The sequence below is a fragment of the Thermobia domestica genome, chromosome 15 (assembly GCF_964235325.1).
Source record: "Thermobia domestica chromosome 15, izTheDome1.hap1.1, whole genome shotgun sequence".
Lineage (NCBI taxonomy): Eukaryota > Metazoa > Arthropoda > Insecta > Zygentoma > Lepismatidae > Thermobia > Thermobia domestica.
In genome coordinates, this window is record NC_137468.1 from 197,140,657 (window position 1) to 197,166,031 (window position 25,375).

General features: G+C 37.8%; 1 protein-coding gene across 1 annotated transcript in view; it reads right to left on the minus strand.

The window, feature by feature from the left end:
* Positions 1-1,305: 1,305 nt before the first annotated feature.
* The window catches only part of LOC145671996 (uncharacterized), a 197,049-nt gene continuing 172,979 nt past the window's right edge, over positions 1,306-25,375 (minus strand). The window contains exon 5 of the mRNA XM_081741178.1: positions 1,306-1,976. Coding sequence (XP_081597304.1) covers positions 1,866-1,976 — 111 coding nt within the window. The 3' untranslated portion in view covers positions 1,306-1,865. The remainder of the gene's footprint in view (positions 1,977-25,375) is intronic.

The window sequence follows — 25,375 nt, forward strand, 5'->3', positions numbered from 1 at the left end:
CGCCGATCCTGGGGGGTGTGGGGACCCGGACTCCCCAATCCTCATGTGGCTCCCTATGTATTTTTATGAATATTGTATTTTTTATTGTTATATGTATTTTTTTGTGTGAATATACAATATTTGGCATAATTTGAATTCAATTTGTCTTAAAATCCTCATATATGCCTCCTTAGACCTTTGTCTGACAACTAAACACACATCTGAATGTTTCCCCACTTAAAATCGTCCCCCACAGAGAAATCGTCGCTCTTGATATTAGTATTTAATCAAATCTATGGTTTATCCTTTAATGTAAGACAATAGTTCTTAGAAAATTCTCAACTTCTTAACGTTTAGTTTTTAATATAAATTTTTTTTCGTAGCCGGTTACTCAGTCTTTTGATTTAGGAGATGCACTAGATATAAATCTATTTTATAAGATCTGTCGGTCGGCATAAATGAAACAGTCGTCAACAGTGGTTGAATTTCAGGGAACTGACATTGATAAAAACAAAGCATAATTATATTGCTACAGACTACAGCAAGATAACTTATCTAATTTACTAATGTTTGTTTAGAAGAATTAGAACTTTACATAAGTTTTCTTCCCTTCAATTGTAGCGGTAAAACTGTAATATTTACCGATGTTAGTTCCCTTTAGAGCTGCCACTGGCCTCAGTGAAAATAAACAAGTTCAGCTCTTTTCAGTATGGTTAATTACGATAAATTTTCAGTAAACTACTCTACTAGAATATTTGAGGAACTTGAATATTACTGATTAAAGCTTTGGAACTATGTATATCCTGAATAAAAATATATGCTGTAATTTTAAATTGTATTTTCATTTCGTTTCTGACCAAGGCAGTGACATTGTGCCGAAATTATAGCACATTTGTAACAATAAGTGTTTGCTTTGATAAAATTTTCATTTTTGTTTATGTTTAGAGACCTGTTTATTTCCAAATATTAATAAACATACCCCTATACGTGTTTTATATACAGTAGACTCCCGAGTATCCGGCTCGCGACTATCTGGACTAGTTTTCTTTAATGCTAATTAAATGAGGAAAGCAAGGCATTGCATTGCCAATATTGCCAATGCATTGGAAACGAGCGTCTGCTACGAGAGTCTCCTACGTGTCGTGTGCAAAATATAAGTTGTGACAGGAGAACAGAAATTGTTCTTCGGGTATGCTTAATATTCATAAAGAAATGAGTTCCTGCCCTTCCGCCACATTACGCCGGACACTCGGAAGTCTACTGTATTGCTCTATAGTTTGAATGCTCTAGTTTTAATGGATCTTGATAATATATCCTATCAATATTGCCTTTGGAGTCCTTGTTAGATCCAAAGCACATACTCTTGTTGTAACACATAGATGGTAATTTCAGCGAATACCAATCTCAGCTCATCCCTTAGGTACTCAACTTGATACCACTTATAGTTTCCTCAGCCTCAAACTCGTCCTCATCGACCTCACCCCCTCTTTCAGTTTCACTCAATTTCAACTTCCTATCACATCATATGCACTATTATCAACCCCATTTGTCCTCTAAACCTCACTTTATAACCCTCTAAATCTAACCTATGGAGGGCAACTGAAATTAAGCTTGGCTGTAATTTAGAAACTACCCCTGGTGTCGCTTCCGTGTTAAACCTCAATATGAAATACATCTATAAATACACATTATGGTCAGAAATGCTATAAAAATATATATTATATTTATATATTTACACACTCACATAACTCACACCGTATTTACATATAAATAAACACACACTTTTGTACCATACATAAATACCACACACTGCAGATTTGATTCTTAAAGTATAAAACTCCAGCATTTGCTTTCGATTGTCTTGATCGTGATATTTCAGGCATTCTTCATAACTTCATCACGAGCTCGGAGAGGATTTGTGAGTAATTATGCTCCACGTTTAGAGAAGGCAAAGAAACTGATTTGTCGCCATCTCTCAATGACACCATTGCCAAGACCTGTGAAAGAAATAAAATAAAATAAAGTAAGGAAAGCTTGGATTCGTCTGTTTACTTTTTAATCAATATTTTTAATTCTTTTTTTGTAATTTTCCAATATTATTGGAGTTAAAGGTTTGGAAGGATATCCAAAGATGAGACCTATACCATTTTATAGATTTCAGTGAACTTAACACAATTATACTGGTGAGTGTAAATCCCTTTTGAGGAAGCCAGGAAAAACTTTTGTGTATATATAATGTAAAGTTCTGCCTATGCTTGTCAAAGGTAGAGCAAAGTATGCTCGGGAATAGTTTTCTTCCATTACCACGTTTTATTACTAAATCTTCCTGTTATGAATGGTAAGATACAAAACCACTATAAAAGTGTAGAATTCTGTAATAAATAGGAAAAAGTAGGTGTCCCAAGGACCGAATAGCTTAGGGAAGGATCCTGACAGAGTTGCACGCAAACTAAGTTGGGTAGACTTAGGATCCTGAATGCTCCGTGCAAGCAGAGACGGATTAGAAAGCCACAAAGCTCCACGCAAGCTGAAGATAGGAATCCCACAGGAGGTCTAGAGCTCGGAGCAAGCTAAAGGCTTTGGGTTAGGTATCTCTCAGTGCTCCAAGAAAGCAAAGAGAGTGAATTTAACCAGCCGTAGACTGATCTGAGATGTGGAGGTTTTATAGCTGCTGCAGTGTGGTAGTAGAGGTGGTGGTTCTTCTTCGTCACATGACTACTGGTATCTCTGTTCCTGTCATCTACCACTCTAGTAAATTGTATTGGACGCATGTGATATTGTTTATAAATACAAACATGTGTTTTGATTGTTTGTAAACAGAGTCATGTCCGGGATATTACAATAAACATTGATGTACGATAACCACGCCACCCCACAGCCATGAATCCACGATAGTATACCTGTAAAATCTCTGTCACTACTCTCTTTTATCAAATTAGATTACCTGCTAGCTCTTTTCTCTTAAAACCGAGAGGGCGAAAAGCGAACTGTAACGTCACAGGACACCCAATTTGGAATGACTGTTTTACTTTTTCGAACATTCTAAATCGTTGTGATAGGGGTGTATGGTAGGAAGAACTCAGAATTCAACCCAGCTTTCTTCATTCTATGAATAAATAATGGTGCAAAATAAATGAATAGCATTGCACATATTTAAATGCAATCCTGTTGAACACACGTTGCAAAACTCTTGCGTACAATAATATATAGTGTTACCCATAAGACGAGACGAGACAAAAAATAAGTTTTTCTCGTCTCAAAAACTCAAGGAATTGTTTCTCGTCCCGTCTCGATTCTGGAATGCATCATGAAAGTTTTACGATGACCATGATATAAAAAAAACATTTAAACCATATTAATTAATGGAGTCTGTTGTGTAACGATTTACTTATCTTTAAACGTTGATACATTCTCTTCATTGTGTTTGTATAATCACTTTATACTTCTTATACTATGAATCATGTGACAATAAAACAGATTTGGGTGAACTAATATTATCCACGGCACCCGTGAACTTTCCCGACTCGTATCGAATTTAAGAAGGTAGGCTACTTTCCGTCTCATTTTTGAGACGGGACAAAAATTTCTCGTGTCGTAAAGAAGATTAATACTAGATATGCAATAATTGCAAATTTGGAGCCAAGTGATCGACTTTTATTGACTATTCATATAATTTTTAACGTGCATCAATTGTTTTTGAGAAATGAACACGATATGCAAACAGTTGAATCTCGCATATCGCCGAAAAGCATAATGGCTTTGAAAAATTGTATTCTCGGAACAAAACGAAGAAAAGGTTCACCGTATTTCTAATGCTGAAACTCTTATTTTCCATTGTTGACAATGAGGATTCGCGAGTCAAATGCTTTTCCAATGTTAAGTCTATGGACGTCCCATTTGTCGGTGATTATTCCTCAATGGTGTGTTCCATCGGAGTACAAGCGACCCCTTACAACACTCAGCGTCAGGGCTGTGACTTGTGAGGGGCAGGAGGGGAAACTGCCCCACCAGGGAAGCTCCCCGCCGTTCGAGGGGGGCCCACTTTAAGACAAAATTTTCTTACTCCATATACGATACGAGCATGAAATTAGAAATGAAGCATCAAACAGGTTCACTACATTATATAAACAAAACAGCACACAAAAGGTAAATAAAACAAAAATAAGTCATGGTCCCATTTCAGTAAAAAAAAAAAAAAAGTCTGCTATTAGGGGCCCTAGAAATAATATTTATTCGTATGACTTTGAGATTTTTCAATATTGTCCCCTAAATTAATTTGGAACGTATGGAACGGGCACAGGGGCGTAACTAACGGCCCCGCAGACTTTGCCGTGTGGGAGGGCCCACAGGCTCCGGAGCCCACAAAGAGTAAGAGAAAGATGGAAAGAAGGGATTTATTTTCGAATTTTGCGGGGTCCCAAACAGCTTTTCCCAGGGGATCCAAACACTAATGCTTGCCCCTCTAGAAAAACAATCTAAGTTACGGCACTGCTCAGCGCACCCTCTCGAATCACCAGGTCGAACTTGGTTAAGAAAGGTTCAGTAGTATCGCAGGAGTATCCGGACAAACGAACGCCAAAGTTGAGTAGTTGAGTAGCGGGAAGCTTCGCTCCAACTATGGATAGAATGAAATGAATTAACTGTAAGATATATTTTCGATCAAGTTTTCTAGTTTTGGTCATTTTGGTCTGCAAAACATGGTCGTCATAAAACTAATTTACAACATGCACCACAAAGCTTGTATGACTTGAATAAGTTTTACATACTAAGGAAATTTCTTTTAGAAATAAGCATTCCATTACTGAATCTCTTAGAATTATAATATTTCTTTTTCTCTGTATTGTTGTTATTTATTCTACTATATTTTGCAATATATCGGCATCTTCGTAATGGAAATGTTCCATGTTCGAGTCCCGCAGCCCGCAGTCCTGACCGAGGATTTTCAGGGTCTACCGGGTGAATACTAGGTGAATATTCACAAGAGAACATTCCGATTTGGTGAATTCAATTGCTGAAAATGATTCAGCACCAAAAGAAACAGAGAAAATAAGGGTATTTAATGGTAGACCGTATACAGGGTGGGAGATAAGTGAGGGCAAAGTACGAATATAGAACGTAGAAAATGTCTAGAAATGCCATGTTAATTTTGAAACGAGTAGAGGAATTGAGGTCAAATGTTGGATATGAGAAATGTATGTAGAGCTGCACTGAAAATACAAAATTGCCATTTACCTAGACCCCCAACATAAGTGAATGAAGTTAATGTTTGAAATGGGAGCTGACCATCCACACGTTAGCGTAAAAGACAGTAACTTACGCTGGGTCCAGGTAAATGACAACGTTTCATTTTCATTTAACATTGAGCGCATAAAGAGTGTACAGCAGAAACGGCTCATCTGATTTAAAAAAAAAAAAAAAATCCTTCACTTTAGACTGAAAACATCATATTTGGAGACGGGTTCTCCTCTTGCATTTTGTTGTAACTCTGATAATAACAGAGTTACCCCATGTCAGAAAACTTTCGAGACACCCTGTATATTTTACGAAATTCTTGTACGGAAGGAAGAAGAACATCCAACGGTTGTATGAGTGACGTGAATCCATCGGGAATAAGGAGTCGGGTAAGTTCAATATTGTCCGATTTCTACACCAACTCTTCATCTTTATTGGTTCTTCATGAATCAACGAGGAGTATCAGTTTTGTCTCCTCTATAGAAGGGCTGAAAATGTCAGTCATTAACTCTTTCGGGTTTCCTTGGTCATATTTGCACTTTTACCAGCATGGGAACGAATATTGGGTGGATCGGGACGTTTGTTGGATGAAAAGTGACCTTATTCACGTTTTGGTACTTTCCTCATTCACGCCACCTTTATAACAGTTTTGCTACATTGCCATAGCGTGGAACGCCTCCTCTTACAGAGGTATCAAACTGTATTGGCCACTATTGATTTCAATAGATGGTGTGCATCAAGAGCATGCGTCAGACGAAACCTTTTCCGTATATTCTTCTTGCGCTAATTCCAACATGGCGGCTTTTCAGATGTCTCCCATGATCCATATTATGCCTATTCAGTGGAGCTCTACAGGCATTCCTCATATCCAACATTTGACCTCAATCTCTCCATTCGTTTCAAAAAAGTAACATGACATTTTTTTTTTGACATTTTCTACGTTCTATCTTCGCAATTTGCTCTCACTCATCTCCCACCCTGTATATCGCCTGCCACTAAACACCCTCTTTTTCTCTGTTTTTTTTTTTTTTTTTTTTTTTTTTTTTTTTTTTTTTTTTTGTGCTGAATCTAGTGCTAGCAATCACTTTCAGCAATTGAATTCACTAAATCGGAATGTTCCCTTGTCAGTTAAATGAAGCCATGACTCACTTTGTTTCAAAATTCCTTTGTTTGTATGTTTTATTCCTAATTGTTTGTAGTAATAAACATCTGTAGAATTGTTTTTGGTGTTTCGTTAAGTGTGTTAAATACCTACGGCCATATTTATTTTTTTTATCCATTTGATTTACATGTTAAATTGTTTGCATGTTTCCTCCTAATGAACTGATATTTTATTCATTTTTTATTCAAGGGTAGTTAAATATGCGTGAACGAACTCTTGACCGACACACTCTCATGTCCAGTGTTCTTTCCAAAGAAAAATGAACAGCGTTTAAAGCAAACTTTCCAGCTTTAAATTGAAATACAAGTGAGGTGTGTAGATGCAAAAGTGGCAATCTCCAATTTTTTGAGAAATTGAGTTAGAGGTGGGGCTGTATTATTTTAAGTGTCCCCGACCGAGCAGTGAAGTCTGTTTGGATCACAACCTGTATCCTTCCAGTAAAACCTGAAGGCGAATATCGCAATTTTTGCAAAACTTGCAATCTCCACTACCCTGCGCGGTTCAAAAGTGACAATCTCCAATTCAGCCAATCAGAGGCCCGCTGGCGTTAGACGTTGCCTTGGCGACAGTGTCGTTTGCCTGGAATCGTTCCAAAGTTTCTCACTAGTTTGTAATGAGTCAACAAGTCTGTACTAGTTCACTAGTCCACGTCCATTCTCAAAACTTGCAATCTCCAAATTTGAAACAGTAATTACAAAAAATGAGGGACTTTCTCTGGAGAAAATTTATGTTCAATCCTCTAATATTACTACGATCTACTATGCCAAAACAATCTGTACTTTAAAATCTTATGGGGTTTACGAGATATCAATTAATCGCTCGTCCTGAAAAATTCGGCCGAGTGGAGATTGCCACTTTTGCATCTACACCCCTCAAGTATGAAATCAAGTCGATTGGCAATAAATTTTTATTTTCTTCTAAAGATAATTTCTTTGCGGAAGATCCTGCGTTAGAAGACATTAAAAATTTTACGATACATCTGACATATATTCGCGACATACCAATGTGTTGTGACTCAGCGGTTGAGAAACACTGGTTCTATAGAGGAATAAAGTTCTCTACGTTTGACGGCCGAGCTCGGCCATGGACAGGCTCAGCTCGGCTTGACTTGTACGCATAGGCGTCATTTAGGGGGAGGGGCAGGGAGGGGCATTTGCCCCCCCCTAAGTTTGAGATGTATATAGATTTTATCAATAGAATAGTAGTAAATCAGTGAAAAACGCGAAATTTTACTTATATCAAGGGGTCTTACCCCCCCAAGCAAAATCTGAAATGACCCTCCTGGGCATTATCTTTCTTGACAACTATTGGCCGGATTAGAACGAAATTTGGTAGACTAGTATCCCATTCCTAAAGAGAAAAGATTGCTTACTTGGTGGACCAGCTTAGTTAGGGAGAGGTTCAGCTTGGCTTCAATGTCATATATTATTACTCGGCCACTAACGTTCGGATGTGAAGAAAATTTGGCGGACAAGTAGACCACCGTGTTAAGGATAAGGATCTCTATAATTGGTGGCCGATTAAATCTAGAGAAGGCTCGGCTCGACAACAGAGACTGTGCTCCACAGCTTTGCGCGCCATAAGTTTGTGCATTCGGTAACTGTTAATTAAGCTTAATTTTAAACTACAGTGTACAATCGGCCAAAAGCCTGGGCCAGTTACTTTCATTAAATTTAATTTATATTCATAAAACATTACCAGTATATTTTCAAGAAGTAAAGAATTTCTAACGTAGATAGACTTGAAGAAGAAGTCAGTAAAATATTCAAAACACATTCATTTCAAAGAAATTAGAATATTATTCCCATATCATCTTTGTAATGTTCACCTGTAAAAATTATTTCGAATACAAGAGTAATGCTGACAGTACCCTAGCCAACTGTTTTCAAATTGGTCACAAGGAAGCGAGTGAGGTTACATTTACATCGAAGTTACACTACTCGAGTGCGACGTAATGTCACGTGGTATTATGGAGGCAAAGGTGGAATAAAACGAGCCCTCCGGGGCTTCGGACCCCGTTCGCTCACTGACGCTCGCTCAGCTATGTTTTGTAACGTAAGAAATCACTTTTTTAAATCAATAAAGTTGTGTGTGCAAAGTCTTTCGCCCGCCTGGTGCCTCCGGCACCCCGTCTCTATCTCACCACTATCTCCTACAACATCTCGCTTCGCGAGGGCCCCACTTCTTACTCTCCTGTTGATTTATAGCGTCATTGCTTATAAGGGCTATTAGAAATCTCTAGGTAAATGGTGGAAAAAGTACCATTTATGCATTATATATTACCTACAAGGGCAAATGAATGTTCTTTTCATTTTATTTTAATGAATAAAGTGTTATGAAATTAAAAAAAAAAACTTTCCTTGTTCTGGGTTTGAACTTACGCGAAAGACGAGATTCATTGCTAGTTCGTTCGCTAGCATGTTTGGCTACGCGGACCGCCAGCATCTGGAGTTTGATTTGTTCTATATGTAGGTTAGCATATTTGCAGATTCCTAGCGTTTCAGGTAGCCTCTGATCTTATTGGCCGATACAGATAGGCCATCAAGAGTAATGACATGCATATAGCAGAAAGCAAACGCTAGTCGCTGTCGGCCCTCGTAGCCGAGCATGCTAGTAATGAAATTCAAGTTTGGCGTGGGTTGAAACCCGGCCTAAGGAAAGTTTTTTTTCTATTTTTTAATTTTTCAAAACATTTTTTCATTAAAATAAAATTGAAAATAGTACTCAAGAAAGTGACTTACCGAGTACTGGTAATAGGAGTAGTAGTAGTAACGGATTAGAAGCCCCGCAGGGGTTGGTTAGGTTCTGTTCTCGACATGAAATGGGCGAATTAAAGACTTGCCCAAATTTTTCTGTACATTTTGCATCCTTAAAACAGGTGGCTAGGGTAGCGCGCGAATACTGAAACTCTTGGGATCGACGAAAATGTTATAGGGTACGTGACGAGAAACTTATAACTCTAACCAATAAATAAATAAATAATAATTTATATCTAGTCAAGTACAAATATGGTTAGAGGACAGGCAACACCGACAATAATAAACAAGAAGATAACATCTGTTCTGCGATAATTATAGCGAAAAAGCTTGCACTAACAATTCAATTTCGCTTTCTCTCCTGCTTTGCGAGTTGTCCATGGAAACTGTAGACGTTTCTAGGGCACAAGAGGAAGATGGGTATTGATTCGTATATAAGACAACAAATCGCTCAAACAGCTTAGCACTTACAGTGAGGCGTTAATACAATACACTCCATTGATTATATGCCATGTCAGTTGATTGAAGGACTGCTTGATTCTCTAAATAATAAGCTTAAAGCTCCATTTTGCTTAAAGCTTGTGACAAACAACTTCTTTATCTCTCAATTACCTCGATAGAAGAAAAATTGCCGCTGGCGTAAGAACAAGCATTGTTGGTTCTATTAGGGTGTTTCCCTTGCGGTTATTTTTTATTATTATGATATGAATGTTTGTCGCACACTGCAAAACAAATTAGTTTCAGTTTCTCGGTCGTCACCCACAGGAACAGTTAAATTAAAATATTTGTGAAACTTTCCGTTTGGCAGCCCTTTAAACTTTCACTTTCTTCTCTCTACATTTGAGGCGCTGCGACTCAGAAAAACTACGTGTCCATCCGAAACGGTTTTTGACAATATTAAATAAAAAGCAGCGGCCGTGATACGATCAAATGCAAGCTAGAATTTTGCAGGCAGTACAATATAGGAACCAATATTTTTCTGGTTGGAACTGACAAGGGAACATCTTATATTTATAGTAGCATTGCCCAATGAAACAATGCGCAATCGATAGAGGAGTGAAGAAAAGTGAGAAATTCAAAGTTTTACGGGCCGACACCCAAATACACAGGAGATAGAGAGGAAAGAAGGATATCTAGAATCATATGAAGATAACAATGCAAAATATACATCGACACAGAAATAACTTCAAATTGATTAAAGTAATCAAACTGACATTTACACAACAGTATAAATCAGTTTTGTGTGTTGTGTTTGATACTATTCTGATTTTCCACTTGGGCAAAACTGCTTCGATACTGTGCTTCGTCTCCCATTTTCGTACTTCGGTGATTATATTCTTTTTTGTATTCTCATGTTTTGGTTTTAACTAGTTCGAATCGTGTACTGTATGTACTCTTCTACATCCAAGACTCATATAGAAACTCATATAGGCCTATCCTCAAACGTTGGTAACACTGTACATCAAGACTTCACAGGTATGGTTCTACTCCTAATTAGATTTTCTAGATGTTATAATTTGTATTCCGTGCCATTTAACAAAACTTCATTTTGTGCTCAGTTGGCAACACTGCATTACATATGATGTTATTGAGCATGTCTCTGGGTACAATGTTTGCTTCCTATACTGTTGTGTAAATGTCATTTTGATTACTTTAATTATTTTGAAGTTATTTCTGTGTCAGTGTATATTTTGCATTGTTATCTTCACATGATTCTGGATTCTTCCTTCCTCTGTATCTCCTGTGTTTCTGGATGTCGGCCCGTAAAACTTTGGATTTCTCCCTTTTCTTCATTCCTCTATCCATTGCATATTGTTTGATTGGGAAATGCTACTATCAATATAAGAAGTTACATTGTGAGTATTGTATTCAGTCGAGATGCTGCGAGCCGCGGTGGCTCAGTGATAGAGTGTTCACCTCTGGCGTATGGGATCCCTGGTTCGATCCCAGCTCCCGCCAAGTGAACTTTGTGATGGATAAGCACTGTGTGTGTGAGTTTTGTCGGGGTTCTCCCGTTTTCTCCCACTTTTTTCATTCCACCATTTCATTCATTTCTCATCATCTCCGTCTCCTTTAGCCTAGCCGGTATAATCGTGGGATGTAAAACTTACAGACTTCACTTCATTTTCGATTGAGTTGCAAACGAAAGGCAACATCCAATTTAAATCTCAATTTCGAATTTTTGCGTGGTATCTCCTCATTTCAGGAAGGGCATCAAGTAGTTAAACCAGTTAAATGCATTTAGATACGAAAGTATTTAGAACAGGGATGCAAATAAGCAAACAAAATTTTACTAGCCCAAGAAAAAAGCTACTATCCCACATTCCACAATAGAAATCAATTACTTACCTTTGAAATAAATAATAGTAATATTAAATACTCGCCCGCACCGATGAACCACTCGCCCCGGACGAGTGGTTATTTGCATCCCTGATTTAGAAGAAACTAGCATCGATTACCCGGTTCGCTGGGTTAAAATGAAAATTTAAATGCACAACTTCGTATGTTATATGTTTGGTATCCGTGAAATATGCTGTTTTCGTTTTTAATGGCATCGATTTAAGAGGCATCAGAAAGATCACTGTTCATCTCAGCGATCCCGAAAACTATGGATTCGACTTTAATATCGGTCATTTTCGTTGATTTTTGTACACCTCTTCCTCTCCCAAATTGCGGGGCTGAACTTGGTTTTAAACGGGATCAGAAGTGTCATTGTTCATCTCAGCGACCCCGACAACAATGGATTCTACAGTAATATGGGTTATTTTGATCAGCTTTATGTATTTTCCTAAAAAGGTCATTTAAATAACATAGGGAAATACTTCATCCCCTCCTTAGACCCCTAAAAATTAAAAATATTCACTTCTGTCAATTTTCCTGTGGGTTAGTTCCAGAGGGCTCTAATCATGCCAAATTTAATCATTGTAGCCCTACAGAAAGTGCTCAATAATTTGTCAGCTCATGTAGTTTTATATATAGTTAAGATTACAGTCATTTAGGAAGGAATGACGAAAGCTTCATAAGGAAAGATCACTGGTCATTATACGGACACTAGCAGAATACCAGTTCTTCGCACGGGGAGAATACATTTCATTTTGGGCATAAAGGGATGCATCTGGATTTAAACGGCATCTGAAGTGTCACTGTTCGTCTTAGCAACCCCGAAAACTATGGATTCGACACTAATATCGGTTATTTTCGATCAATTTTATATATCTTTCCCTTTCCCTCTCCAACTTTCAGTGCTGAATTTGGTTTTAAACGCATCAGAAATGTCACTATTCATCTAAGCGACTCCGAAAACTATGGATCCGCACTAATATAGGTTATTTTCCGTTTTTAAATACCTCACCCTCTCCGATGTTGCAATGTCAAAATGAAATTATAACCGTTTCCAGTACCAATTCAATCAGATTACGGCAGGTTCGGCCGGAAGGTTGGTGCAGTCTCTTAATTTAGAATTTCTAAATTAAAAAAAAAATACCTGACCCCTCAGAAACTGAGAAGAGTTATGAGTAATGTATGGAAACTAGAATAAAGTCGATAAAATAGAGGAAATCCTAACAGGGATTTGTAAAATTAAAAAAATAAATAAAATAAATTTTGTACTAGTAAGTTGTTTGCCAAATTCTTACTAATCGCTCCCAGTCCGCAAGATTCGCCACATCTTGAGGCGTCAACTAATTTCAAAACACTATTTCGACTAGCAGAAGAAGAAATGAAAATTCATAGACGTTGGGGTTTTTGGACGGCCTGTACGGTAATCTGTAGTGTAACGAGATTACACTGTAATGAATTTTCTCTATTATTGATCCTATCCACTTCGTCACCTCTGCGAACAGTAGGAACTTGGCTTGATCAGGTGACGTGGAAACGAAAATTTTCAAAGTTGCAGAGTAGTATCGCAAATGTAAGGTGAACGCACATATTTAAACTATACCAATTCTACAAACAGCTTGTATGTTCTGTGATTAATTGGAAATTATCCGGAATCATTTGCTACATGACCACTATTCCCATCGTCAGACTGGATGATCAGTTAGTATGTACAATTACTATTAAATGTTGAGCCACGAAGGGAAAATACAATTCACCATTTTCACACGACACACTATCCTCACACAAAATTCTAACGTAATGGTTAATGTACTAAGCATTTATTATATATACATACAATCAATACATTCTGGCAAAATTACAACTAGGCATATATATATATATATATATATATATATATATATATATATATATATATATATATATATATTTGGTCTAGGAATTAATTCGTGAGGGTGGACAAGAGATGGCGCAACGAACGGAGCGTCCCACAGTTCCGTGTATCCACACATGTGTTGCAAACCCCTGTCATCGCGTATCGTTCGTAGTATAGGGCAGTGGATTAAAGCGTCAACAACACCAGTTTGTAGTTAACTGAACATGGCGCAATTTGTGCCTGATAAAGTGTTTTTGCGGGGTGTCCTGCTGCATTACTTTAACATACAGAAAAGTGCGACTGAAAGTCATCGTATTTTGGTGGAAGTGTATGGTAACCATGCTCTAGCTGAGCAAACGTGTCAGAAGTGGTTTCCACGGTTTAGAAGTGGTGATTTCGGCTTGGCAGACCAAGAGCGAGCTGGACAGCCAAAAAAATTTCAAGACGAAGAATTGACAGCATTGCTCGAGCAGGATTCGTGTCAAACGCAGGAACAACTTGCAGCAGCAATAGGCGTTGATCAAACAACAGTCTCCAAACGCTTGAAAGCCATGGGAATGATTCAAAAGATGTCACATTGGGTTCCACATGAATTGAAAGACAGAGACGTTGAAAGACGAAAAACCATTTGCGAATTGCTGCTTTAACGACAGAGGAGAAAGGGGTTTCTGCATCGAATTATTACGGGTGATGAGAAGTGGATCCATTACGAGAACCCTAAACGAAAAAAGGCCTGGGTGAAACCAGGTGAACCAGGTCCATCACAACCAAAACGAGATATTCATTGTGCAAAGGTTATGCTGTGCATATGGTGGGATATGAAAGGTGTGGTGTACTATGAGCTGCTGCAACCGGGTGAAACTATGAATGGAGAGCGTTATCGACGACAATTAATGCGTTTGAAGCAAGCTCTGGCCAGAACACGACTAGAATGGGAGAACAGACATGATAAACTTATTGTTCAACATGATAACGCTCGCCCACATGTTGCAAAACCGGTCAAAACCTATTTAGAAAATGTCGGATGGGAAGTTTTACCCCACCCGCCGTATTCACCAGACGTTGCTCCTTCGGACTACTACTTGTTCGATTGCATGAACAACGATTTGATTGGACAGCGGTTTACTTCTTCAGAAGATATCGAAACATGGGTCTCTGACTGGATCGCTTCCAAGGATGAGGACTTCTTTCGCCACGGAATCCGTACATTGCCTGACAGATGGGCGAAAGTAGTGGCTAGCGATGGACAATATTTTTCTTAAGATATTTATGTATTTTGTGTTTGTACTACAGCTTCAATGTGTGCGTACCAACCGCACGAATTAATTCCTAGACCAAATATATATATATATATATGCACGGGTATTCTATTATTTATTCACACTCACTACAATATATATTATCACTATCTTTATTCATTTATATTTATTCTCATTTATTATATAAACTTCTTTATAGACACCCTATTCCAGCTCTCTGCCTAGACTGTTCGAAGCAGTCTCATTATATATATATTACAATCAATATACTACTATAGTACACCAATCAATACGCGTGAATGTGTATGAACTGATATTAGATTCTTTCAGTACAGACTAAAGAATATTTACAATTCATGGCTTCATATTATTTTTTTTTTACATGCAATGATAATTCAATATCATTAGTTATCCTCTTAACTAGATGCAATTATATTTTTAAAGTGTCAACAATGCGATCATTCACAGAAAGAAACGAAGAAAGAGAGAATTTGAAATTGCAGCCTGACAACAGAAAAATGCCATATAGACAAACTTCAGTTTAAGGATAAACGCAAAGTTTGATTTTGTTAATAATTCGATTACCTAACTATATAAATGATTGTGCTTTTCAGAGAAGCGAAATTATAATGTTATTCGTCTACATTTCTATTCATATGGACCAGAACTAATATTCATTCATCAATAATTACAAAAGAAGGGTAATTTTCGGGTGGACTAGATCCTTAAGTTGCGGAGGAACGAAACACTAGCAACGAATAGTTCTCAGCCCGACACGAGATGGCATTGGTAGTATGAAACAAACTTTGCACTACTAAACACGCTTTGTACTCTATTATTGTTAACTATAAGCAATATACTACGTAGTTACGGTACTGAATTAATATGAATTTGCATTGCAAATTAATTTACCCATTTAAACTGACCAAAAGAAATGAATAATTACATGACAATATACTGTCCGTAAATAAATAAATCATACTTTCACTCACACATTACTCCGACTATCTACGTACTAAATTACACACACACACACACGCTACATCCCACATAAACCAAGGAAACAAATATTAATACATATCACTAAACATGTTAATTTATATTATCACACAACTCAACTATGCATAAATCAAACAAATCACTAAATTTCACAATCCTAAACCGGCTCTATGAGCTGGGAAAAGCAACGGAATAATCAGAGCCCAATGGCCCTTCTATTAACTAAATCATGTTTTCCAATTACTATTAATGGAAAAGAAAGATAGGTTCCTTTCCTGGTGAGAAAAGAACCCTCACCAAAATCATTCAATTCATTTCCGTTGGAGAGCTCCCTTGTGGCTAAGCGGTTAGCATACGCGCCTTTGGCGTGGGAGACCTGGGTTCGATTCCCGGCGGGAGCTCATTTGGTTCGGATTCCACGTTAATCAGTAGGTCCACGTCTCATATAGCCTCGCTGCTGAAAGGAACGCTAAACTAAAATCAACTCAACTCACCTCATTTGCGTTGGAAGCTTTTGTCAATTTAAGAATAAATGAGAGTCCCTGTGCTAACTTACACTGACATTATGAAATTCAACGTATCTACAAGGAAGCCTACAAATACGCCATGTTAATATTTTAAAAAATCACATATAGGCCCCTACTACACACATAGACAAAACTATATCAGGACAGGCTTATCGTAACCTAACAGGAAATTTTAGGGATGGAGAGGATATCCTAAACATTTTCAACGCACCAAATCTTCACTTGAAAAGGCCACACAATTCAGAAGTCAAATCACTAATACTGCAAACCTGTCCTTGAACGATTTCAGCACCAAACATGGCGATCCTAATATGAACTTTCACATTTGTAGTTTTTAATTATTTCTCAGTTAAAATTCTAATGAATTGGAACTTTCAACGACTTTCCAGTTGATTATGTAGCTATTTCATCTAGTATTGCCTGCTTTTGTTGATTTATTCTGCCAAAAATCAAATTTTTGCAGGACAGGTATCGAAGAAATTCGTCCCACGCCGATCACATGACAAAGAATGAGGAAGGAGCGCGCCAGAATACTACGGTGGAATATAATTCCCAATCAGAACAACGGAAGTTAGGCGGCGGAAAATAAAAAGCGAATGAAAAGTGGTAAAAACTGGATGAAACCGGATTTTTGGAAGGATATGGGCATCTCAAAGGGACGAAGGGGTCTATACTATTCTGACAAATATCAGATTGGTGGACAATTTCAGAAATTTCTGTCCAATTGCCGACCTATGTTTTTGTATCGCATTAAGATGATAATTTCAATAATCATCCATTTGAAATGTCTATATACCGAGTTTATAATGAAATAATATATAAATAAAGAAATTATTACCTCGAATATAATTCTTCCTAGATTATTCCGGAGCTCCGAAATTAATTTTGGTTTGAGTAGAGAACAAATTAAGTTACTACATAGATCGAAAATTATGTATTGTAAAATCTAGAATACACGGTACGTTCCGAAAGCATTGGGTTCCTCCAAACAAAAACTTTCATTGCCTTGACTGTAATGGCACGTTACAAAGAGGCATGAAGTTATAAACAAGTCACTTTCATTTTAAAAAAAGCCTATGTAGATTAGCACATTTGACTGGGTCCCTATTATATATAATCAGTTTGCGTCAGTCCAAAGCAAAATTTGCATTTTACATTGCGATAACCGACACAGCAGTTTATAATTGCTTATTGCCTTGTTTATGTTGCGATTCGCAAATTTTCTAAAGACTTGTAAGCAATGAGGCCACTAATGCCAGGAAGAAAATACAAACACAACAGTTGGCCACCTTGACTCTTACATATTGTAGTTATTCGTTTGTCTGTAAATAACAATGACCCTGTTACTGAACTAATGAAATAAATGTATTAAATAACAGAACTGAGAATTGGACGATTAACAGGTATTGTAAAGAGCAGTCAAATATCGCCAGTCCCTAGCTACCGTCCAGCAAGCTCCATTTCAGATTTTGCTTGTGAGAGAAGACCCTTTAATACAAGTAACGTTCATGTTTTTCATTCATACATTCTTAACGTACTGATTAAAATGTATATATATATCTCAGATACAGGGAGGGGTAATTGCCCACTTCAGTCCAATACGATGCCTCTGCTACTCTACTGTATTTAATTCATACACTTTTAAGTCAATTTGACAGATTCAACAACTTTCGAAGGGAAAAATTGTGCATGTATGGTCAACCAACGTGTCATCCTATCCAACAGAACACGTAGCGTAGCAGCAAAACCCACTAGCACTCATAATTTTCTAGATGATTCAAGAAAACATGGCAATTTTACAGGAGGAAAGGTAACATTAGTAAATGCATAGGCAATTCAGATATGTTCATATAATGGCTATTTTGATTATTTGTGAGCCGATATTAAGTATTTGGTAGAACTGACGCGTGCAGGTGATAAACAAGACACGCGCTACCCAGCGAAATTCTGCAGGACAGGCAATTTTAAAATACTCAGATCTTGCTGTAACGACTTAGGATGGACTGTGCACATATATACTGTTGTTCCAAATGACTTTGCACATACACAAAGGTACATTCCGCATAAAAAAAATTGCGACAGCTAACGCCGTGCAGCTAAACCACCCAATATACACCTCCTTATCCCATAATCATGCCTGGTAAAGAGACCCCCTCTCTCTCCTCCTTTCTTCTCTCCCATACTAAAATTAGCTAACAACATGAATGCAATTCTAATTTCAAACTACACATTTATTAGTATCGATAAAATGAAATAACAAAACAGAGACGAAACAAGATTCATACATTTATTTAGGGAGAAACTGAAACACACACAATTAAAAATTGAAACCAATGAATGTCTATAACACAGAGATTCAGAAATGAGGCAGAGAGAGAGAAGGCGAGAGAATTAAAAAAAAGGAAGAACAGATAAAAATGTGGAATTTTAAACTTAGCAAGAAAAGAACCTAAGATTATAAAGTTCCCTTACCAGAAATCCAACAGTAATATAGAAATAACGTTTGTTTATGTATATGTGTTTCAGGACTGTTCGAATATATAGAGGATGCTTGAAACATTCATTAAGTCTCTTTCATAAAGGATGGCATACTCAATTTCGAGTAGAATTGTAGATCTCACAGACACACCTAAAATAATGTCAAAAGTTTAACACACATGCTTTGTTTCCGCGTGGTTCGGTTATAAATTCGGTAGTGTTCATTGGACGTACCGATGCAAACTACATTCTAATAAACCCAGTAGGTAGCGTAGGTCGTATCTTCCATTCCAGACTACTAACGCAAAGTGAACAAAAAAACTATTGTGCTATTTTACTGGTAAATTTTTATCATAAATATCCTATATTAAAAGTCCAAACCGTATCATAATAAAAAGTTACAAATGTTCAAATGCAAAATTGGATGTTCCTTATAGATGTAGCAAACCTTGCATGTTTCAAATTTCAACGTAAATAAATCACATTGAATTATAAGATGGAAACAAATTTGTGCGAACTAGTATAAATAAAATTTTGTTTTTAAATAATGAAAGAGGCTGCAATTTTCTAGTCTTTTCCGAAGTTTTATCTGCTCCGAACATCCAGCATCACTTTCATCTCTAGCGAATATAATGTAATTTGCACAGATAGAATGAACACCCTAGAGCTCAACGGGATCATTGTGTCAGTCGGATGTAGGGATGGCCAGATCCGGATATTTTTGGATCCGGATCCGAAAAAACGGATCTTGGATCCGGATCCGAAAAAACGGATCTTGGATCCGGATCCGAAAAAACGGATCTTGGATCCGGATCCGGAAAAACGGATCTTGGATCCGGATCCGGAAAAACGGATCTTGGATCCGGATCCGAAAAAACGGATCTTGGATCCGGATCCGGAAAAACGGATCTTGGATCCGGATCCGAAAATCCGGATCTTGGATCCGGATCCGAAAAAACGGATCTTGGATCCGGATCCGAAATTTCGGATCTTGGATCCGGATCCGAAAATCCGGATCTTGGACCCAGACCTGAAAAACCGGATCTTGGATCCGGATTCGAAACTCCATGTCAGTAAATTCGGGTGTTCCGAATCAGCAAAATTTTCGAAATTATTGACAAAAAGTGATTTTCATTCCTATGCTTAAAATAAGATTTTAAGACACTTTTGGTATCTGATCGTGTGACAGCCTTGCGTTCTCTTCATTCTGTTGATATTTGGTTTTCGTGCCTTAATATGTCACAACTACTCCGAATTTGATTGAGTAAAACTGTCGACTTAGGTGAGAGCAATCTCATTGTCAGATTCGATTCTAGTGGAAATACTTGACCTAAAAGGTAGTAAATCTTTTTTAAAGCGGTCGTCCTGATGGAAATTTGTCCTTTGTTTTCTGTAACACTAGTCAAATGCTGGGATGAAACCTTAGTCTCAAGCCCAAGGTTCTTCATTAGACTCAGGCTGCTTACTTTTCTAATTCTTTCTGAGTTATTGTGGTCACTGAATGAGGCCATTTCCTAGTCGTGATGGGCTAGGCCATTACTAATAGAACAGCCCATAAAATATAGATCAAATCAAATTAAGGAGCAACTTCTTTCTTGCTCTTGATGAGATTTTTTTCTTTCTTTAAAAATACGTTTCTCTGTGACCGTACCACTCCAATTAGAATTAAGAATTGTAGTAGAGATGAAGTTCTAAATGGCAATTAATGTATCAAAATCAATGTATTAATGCACTGTATGTGTATACAAAATACCATATGGAGCCTCGAGCAGTAACACGTATCTTTGTAATTAGTAATCCACTACTATTAACTCTGCATAGGTTGTATAAGGAGCTATATCATTCATGTAAACACATAGGCGGATGCAGGGGGAGGGCGAAAAGTCGTTCGCCTCTACCCAGCGCCACCATTAACAGTGTACTTTAGTAGTAATTTGTGGCAATTTCAGATCATCTAAGTAATTTTTCACTGCTAGCATCCCCAACCGCCCCCTAAGAATCCATCCGCCCCCTCCAGGAATCTGTTCTGGATTCGCCCCTGCGCAAACATAATATACAACTCATTCAAGAGTACATTTTGGTAGCCTTTTAAAATTTTTATCTTAAAGGATTGTCATTTCTCGTGGCTACTTATGCAATTTTGTCCACAGGCATACATGCAATTTCCAGTCATTACGCAAATACATTTATATACTTAATAGACCTCGGCTAGTTGGGGGCTTCGCCACTAGACCCCCGTTACTAGGGCCTCGCACCACAAAAGCCTCTAATCATAATCAATTTAAAAAGAAATGTCTGGGGATTTGCCCTTAGACCCTCTGATATCTCATTTGATCGGCCTATGACCTCGTACCTCGTAAACCTACAACCATACCGAATCTCAGTTCTAATATCAAACTGTATGTAATAACATTCCGGTATCCCGAGACATACCGAATTTCAGTGCGAGTACATGGGGGCTTTCCCCCCAGCCCACACATTTGCTCGGTCGAGGGCCGCGGTGGCTCAGTGGTAGAGCGTTCCCCTCTGGTGCTTGGGGTCCCGGGTTTGATCCCAGCCCCCGCCAAGTGAACTTTGTGGTGGACAAAAACCGTGTGCGTGGGTTTTCTCGGAGTTCTCCCGTTTCCTCCCACTTTCTTCATTCCACCATTTCATTCATTACTCATTATCACCGTCTTCTTTAGCCTAACCGGCATAACCGTGGGACGTAAAACTCAAAGATTTCATTTCATTTTTTATTTCCTCGGTCTACGGCCTCGCACATCATACGCCTGCAAACATAACGAATTTTTAAGAGGGCGCGGTGGCTCTGTGGTAGAGCGTTCACCTCCGGTGTTTAGGGTCCCTGATTCGATGCCAGCTCGCGCCGTGTGGACTTTGTGGTGGACAAACACCGTGCTCGTGGGTTTTCTCGGGGTTTTCCCGTTTCCTCCCACTTTCTTCATTTCATTTATTTCTCATAATCACCGTCTCCTTTAGCCTAACCGGCATAAGCGTGGGACGTAAAATTCAAGGATTTCATTTCATAACGAATTTTTGTTCAAATAACAAGTTTCATTTCTCTAACATTCCAGGATTCCGAGATATAAAAGTCTTTTCTCCCCGCCCCTTTTCTTCGCCTCTAAGACATACATCAAAAAACGCTTAAGTACATACCTAATTATTTCAAATGTAAAGTCCAAATACCAAATTCTATGCTCCTAACCTTCAGAGGTTCCCAGATATCGACATGTTATTATAATAATTACAATCCCCACCCTCTTTCCTTTCCATCTCTTTTCTTTTCCTTTTTACTAAAACGTCAAAAAACACTGAAACACATGTCAAATTATTTTCAATGAGAAATGTAAATACCAAATTTCAAGTCTCTAACCTTAAAGGATTGAACATATTAATACAATAATTGTAATCTCCACTTAATTTTCTTCTCGCCCTTTTTCTTCCCTTCTGGGCCACATATCAAAAAAACGTTGAAATACGTATCTAATTATTTTAAGTGAGAAGTCCAAATACCAAATTCCATGTTTCTAACCCTTTAAGTTTCCGAGATATAGACATATTATTATACTAATTGCAATAATTGCAATTACCACCCGTTCTTTTACTTTCTACATCTTCCCTGCCCCTTCTAATTTAAATATCAAAAAGCGCTTTAACAAGTATCAAATTATTTTCAATGAAAAACCCAAATACCAAATTTGAAGTATCTAACGTCAAGAATCATCATTATTTTCCACCCCATTTCCCCCTTTCCTCGTCGAATTTCCCAAAGTCCTTCCTTAGTGGTATCCTACGTCACAAAGCCTATAAACTGGCCAAATTTCAAGTTTGTAGCTTAAGCGATTTGTCCTGTACGGTGATCTGTCACTCACTCACTCACTCAGGACTTTGCCTTTTTATATAGAGAGATTTAAGATTTTATGGGAAAGCCGTGGATTTCGTCCTAAGGCCGCCAGTGTCTTAGAAATGTAATAGCTTTGCTATAAACTTTAAGCAATCAACTGACTGAACTGCGTCTATTTGTATTATGTAAAATGCCGCTTGTGATATTTATTTTGCTCGTAATAAAAAATAGAAATAATGACGAAAATTCAAAGACATCCATGATTTTAGCGTAATGCTGCAGGAGTTCAGATAATTGAATTAATCATAAGAGCCGACTGTATAAGATAGACTACATTAAATTCCAATGTGGCACAAAGAAAATATGAAGCATTACTATGCAGTTTTTCAACGTTATAACTCATTCTGAAAATATTATCATAGGTCTCACAAACAATCGAGTTTTAATCCTAACTCGATTAATATATAACAAAAGGCAGATCTATACAACTACTGACTTGAGATGAAAGTGGCATACTTGTAGTACGTTTAAAGATATACTAAAGACTAAATGATGGGGTGTGCGCAACAGTGGTCTAACCCCGAAAAATGTGAAAATGAGATTTTCATGTAATCTTTTGTCATTTAAATTGAATTGTCTTCCCACTGAGTTAGATAAAATTCACCTAGTAAATTTTATATATATGGATATTTTAGTTCTGGGTCTCAATCTAAGGCCTAAAATATTCAAATCAGAGGTCCGAATCTGAACTTCGAAATTTCGGGTGTGGATCCAGGAACCGAATATCCGGATCCAATATTCGAAACTTCGGATCCGGATCCAAGATCCGAAATTCCGGATCCGGATCCAAGATCCCAAATTCCGGATCCGGATCCAAGATCCCAAATTCCGGATCCGGATCCAAGATCCGAAACTTCGGATCCGGATCCAAGATCCGAAATTTCGGATCCGGATCCAGGAACCGGATATCCGGATCCTGATCCAAGATCCGAAATTTCGGATTAGGATCCAGGAACCGGATATCCGGATCCGGATCCAAGATCCGAAATTCCGGATCCGGATCCAAGATCCGGATCTTATAGGATCCGGATCCGGATATTATAGGATCCGGATATCCGAGATCCGAATCCGTCTGGCCATCCCTAGTCGGATGATGTCGGTTAGCTTATGGACCACCACTTGGTCGAGGATTCAAACCGGTAGTGACCCGGTAATTTGACCGAGACTCGGTAACACAGATGATAAAAAAGACATTTTACTTATTCCCTTGCGTTTAAACAATATTTCTTTCACAGATGACCAGGACTGGAGATGTTATGCCCAGAGCACAAAAAACTCGACGCTCAAGTTGCCAATTAATTACATTCTCCAGACCAGGTCTATCGGTCTCTTGCTCCGTTTTAACTTTGGAACACGCAAACGCATATGAAGTTTAGTGTACGTGAGAGAGAGGGGGAGAAGTGAAAGATGCAACGACAGGATAGGGAAACGTCAAGAAATGAAACATACTTGTCATTACAGCGTATGATGAAGAACACACACACTGTTTATTCGAATACTCGCCAGTGATGTTTTGTAAGTTCTCCAACAGAAGATAAATCTCTGTTTGCAGCCATTATTTTATATGAAAAAGTTATACTACCTGACGGGGAATCGAACCCAGACTTACCGATTGGAAGTCTGGTACTTTACCACTACTCCGCCGATTGCCTTACCCAAACGTTGTTCAGCAAATGTTGTAATATTTCTTTCTGAGAACGATAACACGAAAAGTGTTTACTGCAGATCAACGAAGTGTTTCGAATGTCCTGGTAAATCCCTTGCCCTTTCCCAACCAACATTCGTAAATCGTCTCTATCATGATAAAGGTGTTTACTTCCACATTCTTAAGCATCGCATGTCGAATATGAGAAATCGATTCTTCACTATTACTTTGTCAAAAATGCAACTTTGGCGTGAACAGGATTTGAACTTATGCTGGACAACTTTATTAATCGTCAGTCCGTTACGTTACCGCTACACTGTCATGCCACCTGAAAGTAGAAGCCAAATATTACTTACTTTAGCATTGATCTTTGGAACGATCAAGCTTCTTCCAGTAAGGTTATTTGCACCTAAGTGCTCAACGAAATTCATTTATTCGACGACCTAAAAATAAATTAGTGCCCACTAATAAAGGAAATCACATTCGATCCAGGAAAAATTACAGAAATAAAAACATATTATGAACTAATTTTGCCCTGCAAGTTCAAAAGTACGCAAATAATAATAATAATAATAATACTATAATAATAATAATAATAATAATAATAATAATTATTATTATTATTATTATTATTATTATTATTATTATTATTATTATTGTTAGTAGTAGTAGTAGTAGTAGTAGTAGTAGTAGTAGTAGTAGTAGTAGTAAAGTTCATTCAACGAACCTTCTGATCCTGATGTAAACATTACAGAATGGTATTGCTCCGCCAGTCATCAGATGATTGGCTATCGGTCAGCGCTTCTTTTGAGAAGCACGTGCTTGTACCCTGTAGGCGTTTTACATATTCCTCGCACGCAGCCATACTGTAAATCGTGGTTCGCGCGTAAGGTGGGTCAAAGCCACTTTCTGCGCATGTGCATTCTCTTTTATTGCATTAATTCAATTTAGTTCTTAGGCACCGTGTTGTTTCTGTTATATAACTGTAAGGAAATTGCATTTCTGGTAATGAACCTTACAAGCAACAAAAACATTGAAAAACAGCTTATTTGACAATGGACTATTTTCTTCTGCCCAAGGATGTTCCAAGGCTCTTGAACCAATAAAGTGAAGCAATTACCACGTGTATCTGTTTACATGAGGTACTGGACGTTCCTTGAATAAACTATAGTATCAATTGGCCGCTTTCCTGGGCCAAATTGAGGGAAAATAATATGCTCC